The sequence below is a fragment of the Tasmannia lanceolata genome, unplaced genomic scaffold (genome assembly GCF_043159265.1).
Source record: "Tasmannia lanceolata isolate RefF3 unplaced genomic scaffold, GAP_Taslan_0.1 ptg000044l, whole genome shotgun sequence".
Taxonomy (NCBI): Eukaryota; Viridiplantae; Streptophyta; class Magnoliopsida; order Canellales; family Winteraceae; genus Tasmannia; species Tasmannia lanceolata.
This window is the reverse complement of record NW_027518721.1, coordinates 5,348,398-5,360,533: the sequence shown is the minus strand read 5'-3', so window position 1 is coordinate 5,360,533 and position 12,136 is coordinate 5,348,398. Positions and strand designations below refer to the sequence as shown.

Sequence of the window (12,136 nt, the reverse complement as noted above, 5' to 3'; positions counted from 1 at the left end):
CGAAGCACATTGAGATTCGTCATCATTTCATTAGAGAAGTCACAACCAAAGAAGAAGTGGAATTAAAGCATTGCAACACTGAAGATCAAGTGGCGGATATTTTCACCAAAGCTTTGCCGGATGACAAATTCAAAAGATCTCGTCAGATGATGGGAGTACAACAATTCACATAGTTTGAATTAAGGAAGTGTGTTGGAAAAGTAATTCAAACAGTGCTATCTTGTGGGCACACTCAAGCCTATCCAAATTTAGTTATTTAGGATTCGTATGAAGAAGTAGTATTTGTGTTGAGTTGGGTTTCTTTGTTTAAAGTTTTTTTAGTCGGTAGTATTATCTTTTAGTTTCTTTATTCTTATCAGTATAGAGTCAAGTTATATTGGAAGACCTTGTAAAAGTTGGAAATGTATGGTTTACTAGGTGGTGATTAAACGTACTGGATGGTCTATTTAAAGGGATCTAGAAGATATTTTAGAGTTGAATAAAAGTTGTGAAAAAGTACTCTGAGAAAAACAAAAAAAAAAAAACCATGTGATTTTCTCCTCTTTCAATAACAGTACTTCTATTCTCCTCTTGTGTTTTATATTTTAGTTCCTTAAATTCAACATATCTCAGTCGTGTTTTATATTTTAGTTCCTAAAATTCAACATATCTCAGTTGATGAACGTGCTTGAAATAGTAGCTCTATTCAGTTGAGGTGCTTCATTTCTTTTGAATGCTTGTCTGAGAGATTGATTCCCTCTTTCTCGAGGATCGGAACCTAAAATCGACTCATGATGACTTGTCCATCGAGGCCTACTTTAATTTATCCACTGAGGCACTAGTTAATAATAACCTATTGTCATGAGTATTGGTATCCAAAACTGTCCCAAGATGGCTCGCCCATTGATATTCGAGTCATCCCATCGAGACATTGTCTATTATAACCCATTAGCTTTTGATAGTTTGTTTTCACTGCTCATCTTGTAAGCAAAATCTACAGCAATCAGCATCATCATCCCATCGAGACATGGTCTATATATAACCCATTGGCTTTTGATAGTTTTTTTTTCACTGCTCATCTTGTAAGTAACATCTTCGGCCATCAGCATCAGTCATCATAATCATCAAGCATTAAAAAAACAGCACCAGTTACAATCATCAATGGTGGATTCTAATTACATTTCTCATCGATGTTCGACCAGTGTGCATCATGCAAATAAGCTGTTCAAATTACATTTCTTAATTGGGAAATTCTATTGTAAATAAACATATGTATAAGTTTGAGAAAGCACGTTTGAATAGATTAGATATTATTACATCAAAGTGTTAGATTAGATAGTAAAGTTAGATTCGGATTATCTTTCCATAAGCTTATCTTTATCTCTCTGTGCATATCTCTTAAGCCCTTTATGTAAGCATGGGTTAAGGTTAATTGTAATCATCCAAAAAATCTGTAAAATCAAATATTTTACATGCTGAATCTCAAGAGATAGAATCCATGAAGCTCCTATCTGTTTAAGGGAGATATTATATGGTGTATGGCCGTAAAGTCCAGTATTTTTCAAAAAGTAAAGTACACCCACTTCATAGGACGATCCAAACAGGTCATTTGTTGGGCTAGCTACAACCTGTTCATTTGTTGGGCTACAACGTAAATGGATTGTGCCATGACACACACCATATAAAAATCTCCTGGAACCATCAATCCATATTTGAATTGTACAAAGTCACCTCCATTCAATGGTGAAACAGTTAGACCCACGTGGGATTGGCCTCTTTATCTAACATTCCTCTCCCCCACACCTTTAAGAAAAAAGTCAATTGATAAAAGCATTGCTATTGTGCCTCCACTTTACTGTATTTTATTTGGCTCATTCTATTTTCAGAAATAGAGGAATGATTAATATCATCCCATGTAAAGCACAAACAACAGAAGTTGTTTGATGAAGATGGGACTGGGCAAGCGATCCCGGCCGTCCAATCTTAACAAAATGTGCTGATTTAAGTTAGTGAACAATGAACTTTCATGGGGTGTTTGGTAGCAAAGGAAAAGATGTGAACAAGAATTATCAGGATTTTTTTTTAGAATTAATTCACAAGTGGAGAGAAATGTGAAGGTGTAGATAGTGGTGAGTTGTGGTTGAGCACAAACTATGGTTTTGACTTTGTGTGAAAGGACATAAGAGAAGAAGAGGCCAATCCCAAGTGGGTCAACATGCGATGGAATTGTGATTTGTTTTTATATGGAGCACTCGAAGCCACTCGTGCAGATGAAAAGAGAAAAGGAGGGTCCTATGTCCCCTAATCATCATCATAGGATAACTTCTTTTAAAGGTCACAATCATCATCATGGGATAACATATTTTGGAAACCACTATACATTGGAGGGTTGGGATCATCATATGGAAATGCTTTTTTCGAAACAATCTATTTGCGTGGTGGCCCATCAAATGGACGGATTAGATCATCCTATGTGTGACCGTGCAATAATTTTTTAAAATAAAACTCTTTTTTTGGTCGGTAACATAGGGTTTGGCGGGGACTCCTACCGGTTTATTAGATAAATAAGAGAAGGATGTTACATTAATGAGCACAATACGCCATCCCTAACTCGGGACACATGAGAGATGTAGATTCAAACTCGGGATAGACGACAATAATCCTAAGTGATCGAACTGCTCAATACTCGTGAGTTGCATAATCGGCTAGTTTAACGGGAGTATGTTGAGAATTTTGGGAGCCTATTAAGCAATTTTTCTTTGGAACCTTCTGCCGTAAAAACTCTCTTTTGAGAGAGAGAGAGAGTTGTGGTGGTTGTGGTGGGATGGGCAGATGATTGGGGTGGGGTTTTGTCATTGGAAAAAAAAAAAACGAGGCAAAGGGCCTACTTCTTTTCATTAAATTAGCCAATTTTTCTTGCCAACCTTTGAAATGAAAGGAAGCACTTTGCATAATTCAATTGAGAGAGAGAGAGTCTGGTTATCATTGCATATGGCACTTCAACCACACGAAGTTTATCTTCGTCCTTTGCGTTTCTTTTTGTTTATTTTAATGTTTCACATGCGCATCATAGGCTTATCCGTTCCTCTGCCGCCAAACCCCTTTTCTCTTTCTTTGATAGAAGTTGGAGTGCATTGCAATTCTATGATTCTCAATTACTTTAACAATACTGTTACTGATAATAAGCTTTTTTGATCTATCATCTGTTGAAGTATAAATGGATAAATAACACAACTCTAACAGCTTAAGATTTTGGAGTAATTGGTTTGTGTCACATGGTGCAGCCTCTCCGTTGATCCTTAGTTCAAATCCTGACAACTCTTTGATATTAAAAATTCACGTGTATTGTGAACTCAAAACGAAAAAAAAGGGGGGGGAGGGGGGAGAGCACACGTGACGAGAGTGCATAAATGTTTAAATAACATCAAATCTAACTGCTTAAGCTTTTGGAGAAATTGGTTGTCTCACCTGAGAATTTATATGATGAGTGGGCATGCACGTACACCTGTGGGGCATCCACCCTTGATATTTGATCCAACAGAAGCCTCTTAAAAAGTTAAACAACTGGGCTGCTGTTGGATCAAATATCAAGAGTGGATGCCCTGCAAGCGTATGCACACGCCCACTCATCATATAAAATCTTGGTTCACCTTATCATTAGGCCCACTTTGTATTTCCCATTTGTTTTCTGTTTAATCCTCTCAACTATAGTTTTTTATTCAACTCTCGCTGCCTGCAGCACAGCAACTATAGAAAGAAACAAAGAAGAAAACACCACTCAACCCAGTTGGATCATGGGTTGAGTGGTTTCAAATTGATTTGCACGCCATGTTTAGGCTTGAGTGTGAGAATGTTAATAGGGGCGTGTCGGTAGTTTTCGGATATGGTGAAGCTGAAACGAGAGAGGAACATGGCCAAAATGATTTTAGCTTCCATGGTCGCAAAGGACTGTCCCACGCAATTGCGTGGGCCGGACGCAAAGGGAATGAAATGCCGTCCAGAGGAGAATGCCTTTCCAGCGAATCTCTCCGGATTGAATTCGTTTACATCTTTGCCCCATAATTCCTCGCTGTGATGAATTGCAATGACTGGAATCCAAATCGATAGTCCCTTAGGGATGTTGAGATCTCCTAATTTGATATCTTCAAACACCATGCGAGGGAGAAGAGTTGCAGGTGGGTAGAGGCGAAGTGATTCGTTAAGTATCATATTCAGCTGCAAAACATTTAATTCGAGCTTAGAAAAAAAAACCCACTAATGAGAAGAAGACCAGAGGAAAAAACGAGTGTGTGCTCTATAGTGGGCCATAGATGATATGGACAACCTTACATCTAAGCTCTAAAATATCAACATAGGGAAAGGGAATTATAGAGTGAAGGGCACCCTGGTTAAAACCAGCTAAAAGGGCGCCCCATATGGTCCTTTTCAACACAATGCATTTATGATTGAGTAGAAATATATGGAAATGGGCTTTGACAAATATAAAATTAAAGGAATCATATATGCATTGGGTTGAGAAGGACCAATAGGAGTGTCCTTGTAGTTGGTTTTTGCAATGGTACCATTGTAGGTTTTTGCTAGGGGGGGGGCTTAATCTATCATTCTAGAAACTGAATAAATAGAAAATCTCTTAGGATGGCACAGAAACGTGCCACTTGGTCACTCTCCTTACCAGGGTGAGTTTGGGGAGATGATCGGTTGAAGGGGATTTTCCTTCCAAGACCTGGAGCACCTCAGCGCGGGCTTTTTCTTGCCAAGAGGGATTGGATGCGAGAAGCATTACAGTCCAAGTGAGAAGGAGAGCAGTTGTTTCATGGCCAGCAAAGAAAAAGGTTTTGCATTCGTCCATGACTAGTTGCAGGGTTAGGCTAAAATCTGCTCTTTTCTTCTGGGACTCTGTAAGTAGCATTCCAAGTAGGTCATTGCCATATGATGCGCCTCTCCCGATTTCAACACAATCTTCTCTGCTCTGGATGATTTCCATTAGCAATCTCTCCACTTCCGTCTTTAATGATTTTATATCTCTGTTGTATTTGCTGGGAAACAACCTGTTAAAAAATAGAAATTAATCCAATAAAAATAATAATTGACTGTAATAAATAAATATATAATTATATAAACAAAGAATTTTTCTGGTGTGAGCCCGTATAATCCAGTATTTTTCAAAAGTATTGTACGACCCACACCATAAGATGAGCAAAACAATTGATTTGATGGGCGACAACGTAAATATGTTGCGCTTAATCATTTCATTAGGATGAACCCAGCCTTCCAATCTATAGAGGAACTGCATATTACGGAAACCTGTATAGATTGGAGGGTTGGAATCATCAAATGATTTGTTGGGCACGACCTATTTATGTTGCTAGATAAAAATAGCCTTGATATATAAGGTGGTGGTTAAGGGGATTCATTAAATGTGATTTGTTAGCTTCAGGGCCTTCATCCTTATCTATGAAGATTTGTTAGATTTTTCGACAAGAGTCAAGATTAGGTGAGATCTTCATCTATTGTCTTTAGGCATCTGCGCCGTTTTTGCTATCGGGGAGGTCGATGGCTTATGAGGAGAGGGTGGGTTGCTAAGGAAAATTTGGAGCTTTTTAATTATTTACCTTCTTGATTTTGTCTTTTGTTTTTCATTGTTGTTTTGCCACCTTTCTTTGTTTGCAATTGGCTATCTTGGTCCTTTTTAATGAAATCTGTCGCCATTGGAAAAAGAAGAAAAAATAACTATTTACATTGTGGTACATCAAATGGATGGTTCAGATCATCCTATGGTGGGGCCGTACAGTACTTTTTGGAAAACACTGGACTATACGGGCTTACGCCATATAAAAACTCAAATAAACAAAACCAAGATGAGAGAACACACAATCACTTTGAGTTGAAATGAGTATCAGGTCTAAAAAAAAATTAATTGATAGTGATGGGTGAGAGAGCATAGAAGGAAAATAAGGGGTTGGAAATAGAAAGGCAATATTAAAAAAAGAATCAATATTAAAAAGAAGGGATTTGCAAGGGGACTATGGCAGAAGGCATTTCACACCTGAATTGTTGTATGTGAGAGCATCCACTTCATATGAATTAAATGAATAAGACAAAATCTGAACCTGTGTGGCTGCTCTCACATGCGCGAAATTTCTTCTGCGATGGTCCCTAGCAAATCCCTTAAAAAGAAAGGGAGGATAAGCACGTGAAGAAGGGAAGGGTTTTGTTTTGTAAGGAACTCACCTGCTGCCGGGAAAGCAAAATTGGCTGCTTGCTTTTGCACATAGGTGTTGAAGAGAGGTGAGTAGTTGGAAAATTTGTTTTCCCTTCTCATAGCTACTGTCAAATTCCGTCCGGGAAATGATGTCTCCGGTGAGCCTAGTGAGGTACTCACCAATCTCCACCTCGTTTTGGCCTGATTCCACCATATGATCATTAAGAGATTGGATCATTTCTCTTGTGCATTCAACCATGAAACCAACTTGACTCTGCAGACAGAAAATTAGAAGAAAAAATGGGTCAGAAACAACCATCAAAATCATATAGTGGGAACTTAATTTGATGAATTTTTTATGCAGCCCTGATAATAGAGCACGAATTCGAGAAGACGTGGGCCCATCTCAAAGTCATGTAAAGGGTCAGGACACTCAAGACTAAGGGTGTAGAAGTGGGTCAATTTGCTCTAGCAGGTGTGATTGTCGTTTAACCTTAGGTAAAACACCCACAGGCGTAGCAAGGCTACATCAGCTTTAAAAAAAAAAAATTTAAAAGCATCTATTGGGAACTTAATTTGACAGGTTTTGATGCAGCACAGATCATAGAGCATGAATTCGAGAATAGATGGTTCCATCTCAAAGTCAGCGAGGCTCAAGGCCAAGGGTACACATGCGGGCCCAATTTGCTCTAGTAGGTATGATTGTCGCTCAACCTTAGGTCCTGTTCGTTTGAGATTGTGACAACCGATTGTGAGCCCTCGAACCAATTATTAGACTCAAAATTAATGTAATTTTAGCCTAATAACAGGTTTGGCGGTGCTCACCATCGGTTGTGATAATCTCAAACAAACAGAGCCTTAGTAAAACGCCCGCACACGCGTAGCCAAGCTACATCTGATTCATTGATTTTACCTTGAGCTTATCTGCCATGAAAGCTGGAGCTACGATATGGCGTTGGTGGACCCAATCTTCTCCATTAGCCATTAACAATCCTCTCCCTATAAAGTGCTTAGAATTCTGCTGTTGAAGCCAAGATTTCCCAGAAAGATGTGTGTATTTAGATGAAAGAAGCTCTTTAATCATCTCTGTCTCTGTTAAACACATCCTTGGCTCGCTTCCATTCCAGTAGATAAATCGTTTCCCTTCAAACAAAAACAAGAAAAAAAAATCTCTGATTTAAGATCATATAATCAATGGGGTAATTAAAAAATTGGGTGATCGAAATGAAGAAAAATTAAAAGTATGTACCATATTGTTTAGACCAGAGGATATAATGTGGTAAGATACGAGAAACTATGTCATGATTAATAGAACCCATATCAGAAGAGGTGGTCTTGGAAATGATAGAGGCCATTTCCTTGAGATTTCCAACTAGAAAACTTGGTTTTGGCCCACGGATTCCTTGCTTTTCCATCACTTTTCTTATGCGTCTAGGAGTTAACCAGTAACAAGAGATGGTAGTAAAGGCTACTCGTACAAATAACACAAAAAAGAAGAAAATGAAAGCTCTAAACAGTAATGTAACGATCGCCATGGAAATCACTTTCCTGGTTTTTCTTCTCAGAGAGAAAGAGACTAATGGGTGGTTCTTTGGTTACCCTTGAACTTTCCTTTTATAAAGGCATGAAAATATAGAGAGAGAAATTTATGGGTATTTTTCTTAAGTGGAAAGATTAATTAAAGGATAGGACAAAAGAGAACATGACATATGACGTCAGGGAAAATAAGGACTCTCTGTATTGTTATTATTTCTCGGGAAATACAAATGTGTCCTTTCTAATAAAATAAGAGATAAAATTTTCTAAAGATGGAAATTTTATAGTGCCTTCCAATGTGACTAACCGGACTATTGGGATTGAAAAAGAGGCTTTAGCTGTTGAGGATTGGTTTAGTACATACTTAAGCTACTAATTAGATTAGTTTTCGAAGAGAGATTAATTACCTTGATCTTGACCGTCGATTGATCAGGCCACATCACTGATTGCCAATGGAACCAAACAATTGTTTTGCTCAGATAATCTTAACTCTTCAATCAATTGCCAAAATATCTACGATTAAGATATTTCTCATTAATGATAGGCGCGACAGAGAGACATAGGTTATGTAGTTGATTTAGCTAAAGTTAAAAGTTAAATAAAGAGAATTTATATGGTGTAAGCGAGTAGCTGCACTTAATGGGGGCACGACATAGTTGCCACCCTCGAGGACATAGCATTTTATTAATATGATTAGCATTTACTAAGCTTTACTTGATTTAACTTCTTAATTATTCCTAGATCTTTGTTTTTTTCTTGTTGAAGTTTGTAACTATAGAGTGGAGTGACCTACTGGGTATTGTAAGAGGTCCCTTATTTAAAACAATTAGGTCCCTCCTTAACCAGCAATAGTTAATTTCCAAACAAAACTATGTTTTCTTTGATATATTTTCATGTGATTTGCTAGGCAATTTTGCCGAAACAATTTCAAGGCTCACTTTTGCAGGAGAGGAGAATAGCCACCATAGATGAATGAATTGAATAAGACAAAATTTGCTAAAAATCGAGCTCCTCAAAAGTGAGTTGCAAAATGGCTTTCAGCGAAATTGCTTGGCAAATCCCACTTTTCATTATATTAATTAATTAACCAATAAAAATATAATTTACCACAGATATTTAGTTTGTTTTATAATGAGTGGGCCATGATAAACAAAAATGAGTTTGGTGACTGAGTACCTCGTCCCTGATAGGGAATTCTGGAATCTCTCTCTCTTTCTCTCTCATGCATGCATAGATAGATGATAATACACCGTCCATTTTATCCAATTATAGCCCACGTACACCTATAAAATTTGCAGGGTTCAGGACAAATTTAGCAGATGCCGATAAATTTGGTGGAGCTAGATAACTATCTCTCTCTCCCTTGTATGATTGACCACCTTGCATGTGCTCTACACTTTTCAACACGTACACTGTCTCTGACTCTCTACCGTATTCGATCTCCAGTATATCTAGAAGGATTCTTTTATCCCAAACCCAGATTTTTCAGGGATTTCATTTTCACACGGGGTTTAAATTTGTCCAATCGCCTTTAATTCATCGTTATCTCTTTATCATCGTATCTTTGTCTAGATTATGAAACGTTTGACTTAGTAGAAACGATTTTTATTCAATCTCTCTCTCATATTTCAACATAGCCTTTCCTAAATTGGCAGGAAACAAGAGACGTGTGGTCTGATATTTCTTCCAAATTACAACTGTAACGGGACATGTATTACTTTGTTATAGAACACGAAAATAAATTTCTGATATAAGACTTTGGTAAAGTTTAGTGTACTATTGAGAAACATGTCATGTAGGCCCCAACCAGATGAGTCATCAAAGGGTCAGCAGTAGAGATGCTATAGATTCATTTATAATTCAACACTCACACTCCCCCTCACGTGTGGCCTCTCTTTTCTAAGTTTTCTGGGTTGGTCAAACCCAGGACCTCTTATGAGGCAATAGCGCTATGATACCATGTGAAACAACTGTACCAATTACTCCAAAAGCTTAAGCTGTTAGAGTTGGTGTTATTAAATCATTTATACTTCAACACCAATTACATCTATGTGGCTGAGTTCACTCGATGAAGTGCTAAGAAGTAATATGGGTAGCCTTTGGCTCAAGTGAAACTTCTCATGCATTCCTTGCATAAAAGCATAGTTACCGAAAGTTTCTTTGTTGGGTTCTACGCTCGCTTTCAATTACGCTCGTTTCTGAAGCTAAATTCTTCTCGGTTCTCAAATTTTGGAAACAAACTCTTCCAACACATATTCTCTCGATTAATAGTACAATTCTTAGTTTCTAATTTAGGTAATTATATTTTTACTAAATACATAATTTCTCCTTTTAGCTGCTAGCAAACTGGATATCCATTTTGCAAATAAAGACAGGCCCATTATTGTGGCAAGCGCATAAAAAAAGAGAGCATGAATCCCCACAAAGTCAAAAATCACCGTAAAAATGACCAAATTGTTGGTCATTTTGAACATTAAAGCTATACAAATAACATGCAAAATTTTGATCCCTAAAACTTGCAAGTCTCATCAACTTTGAAGTCTTCTTTACTACTCCTAACCCAAACCTATATTAATCCTTTCTCACTGTTAGAGAATATAGAAGATTTGATCATAGATTTGATTCGGTAGTAGATTTGGCAAGTTGGTTAAGGACGGTAACCTAGCTATATTTAGCAGCTAGATTGAATTAGAAATTAGTCAAGATTATAATGTTCCATTCTCATCTCTTTCCTTAGTTATTGAGATTTCATTATATGTTTAACATGTAAGTACTCTATATAAGCACTAACCTACTTACTCTTTGTAATTCATCCAAGTTTAATGAAAATCCTTAATTTCTTCACTCCCTATCCTATTATTACTCTATTTTTACTATACGCTTCTTGCTCACTTCCAATAATGCTTATTACATGCGTCACGTAAACTTCCAATAATGTTTCCAACATATTTTTTCCATCCTGTATTTTCCCTTTTCTAGATTGCTTGCTTCTCACTTTCACTTTCTGCATCGCTTGATCTCACACTCGCTTCCTAGTTTGACAACTATGCATGAAACAGTTAGCAACAATCTCATATAATAGAAGAATTTCGTACACAAGGGCTTGATTCTAGAATGTTATATTTTCACTCTCTCTTCCAGAATTGCCAATTCTAACCCTCTTATATATTTAAGCAATTCTACTCTTCTTATTTGTATTTTCCTAAAACTGTCTGCATTTGTAACTCCTTTTGTGTTGGAATTTTGTCTCAAAATTTGGAGGATAGATTCAAAATAAGAATCTCCCTCTTGTTTTAAACTTCATGTCTCTAGTAATGCATGCTTCAAAACTTGAACCCAAGACCCCTTGTGTGTTTCTGTGCTCCATCCAAGTGAGTGTGCGAAATCCAAAGAAAGTAGTTCCACACTCGAATGTGAAACAAAAACTTTTGTACCTTTATAAGATGCAGTGTGGATGGAAAGGCATGGCCCTTTAAATGGGCATTGGATTTGTTTTGGGGGCCAATTTAAGATGAAATAAAATAAACACATGCCTCGCCAGGCTGGGGTCATAGGCACTTGTGCATGCGCACAAGTAATTGGGCTCGCATATTGAACTCCTTGTTAGGCCTAAAATCGGTAACAGATACGGCAGTGACGTAAGAGCTGAGCTGGAGGACCCGAGGAGCCTAAGTGAAGGAGCTGAGTCCTGCACAAGAGCACACGAGGTCAGAAGACCAACCCGGAGTCGTTGCTCCGGACGGGCCCTTCGACACTCAAGTCAGTATGAGCAGGAGTGCAGAGCCAAATTTTAAGGAGTGGTAGCTTAGAAGTTATTACCCCTTGCTTTGAGCCTTGAGAGGCCTTTTATAGAGGGAGACCTGGGGTGGTTGGATTACCTATCCCAAGACAGGTGTCAGCCCTTTTGTGGGTTTAGGTTTACCTACTCTTAGGTAATTACCAGATTGTCCCTGGGCCGTTGCTGGATTTCTGGTGGGCCCTTCTGGGGCCACGTGTCGACAGGTAATTAGTTGTTGTTTTTCATACCCCATCAGTTGCCCCCCAGTTCTCCAAGTCATTGTAGTGATTTGGGGAAGTGCGAAGAGTTATATTCCTGAACGGTAGAACGAGCCGATCTTCGGGACGGCTCGATGGAAAACTTGTCCGGCCAAGCCGTCTGCCCGTCCTGGGACGGCCAGAAGCGGAGCGGAAAATCTGTCCGGCTAAGCCGTCTGTCCGGCCTGGGGAATCTGTCCGGCTAAGCCGTCTATCAGGCCTGGGAAATCTGTCCGGCTGAGCCGTCTGTCCAACCTAGGGAATCTGTCCGAAAAATCTGTCCGGCTTGGGGAATCTGTCTTGCGAAGCCGTCTGTCCGGCCTGGGAAATCTGTCCAGCTGAGCCGTCTGTCCGGCCTAGGAAATCTGTCCGAAAAATTTGTCC

At 38.5% G+C, this 12,136-nt stretch overlaps 1 protein-coding gene across 1 annotated transcript; it reads right to left on the bottom strand.

The window, feature by feature from the left end:
* Positions 1 to 3,659: 3,659 nt before the first annotated feature.
* LOC143863999 (cytokinin hydroxylase-like) lies at positions 3,660 to 7,769 on the bottom strand. The gene is made up of 5 exons (XM_077374811.1): positions 7,431 to 7,769; positions 7,095 to 7,324; positions 6,211 to 6,455; positions 4,652 to 5,027; positions 3,660 to 4,194 (listed from the first exon to the last, which is right to left on the bottom strand). Exons 1-5 carry the CDS (start codon positions 7,714 to 7,716, stop codon positions 3,772 to 3,774), a joined length of 1,560 nt encoding a protein of 519 aa, XP_077230926.1. The 5' UTR covers positions 7,717 to 7,769; the 3' UTR covers positions 3,660 to 3,771.
* Positions 7,770 to 12,136: the final 4,367 nt, after the last annotated feature.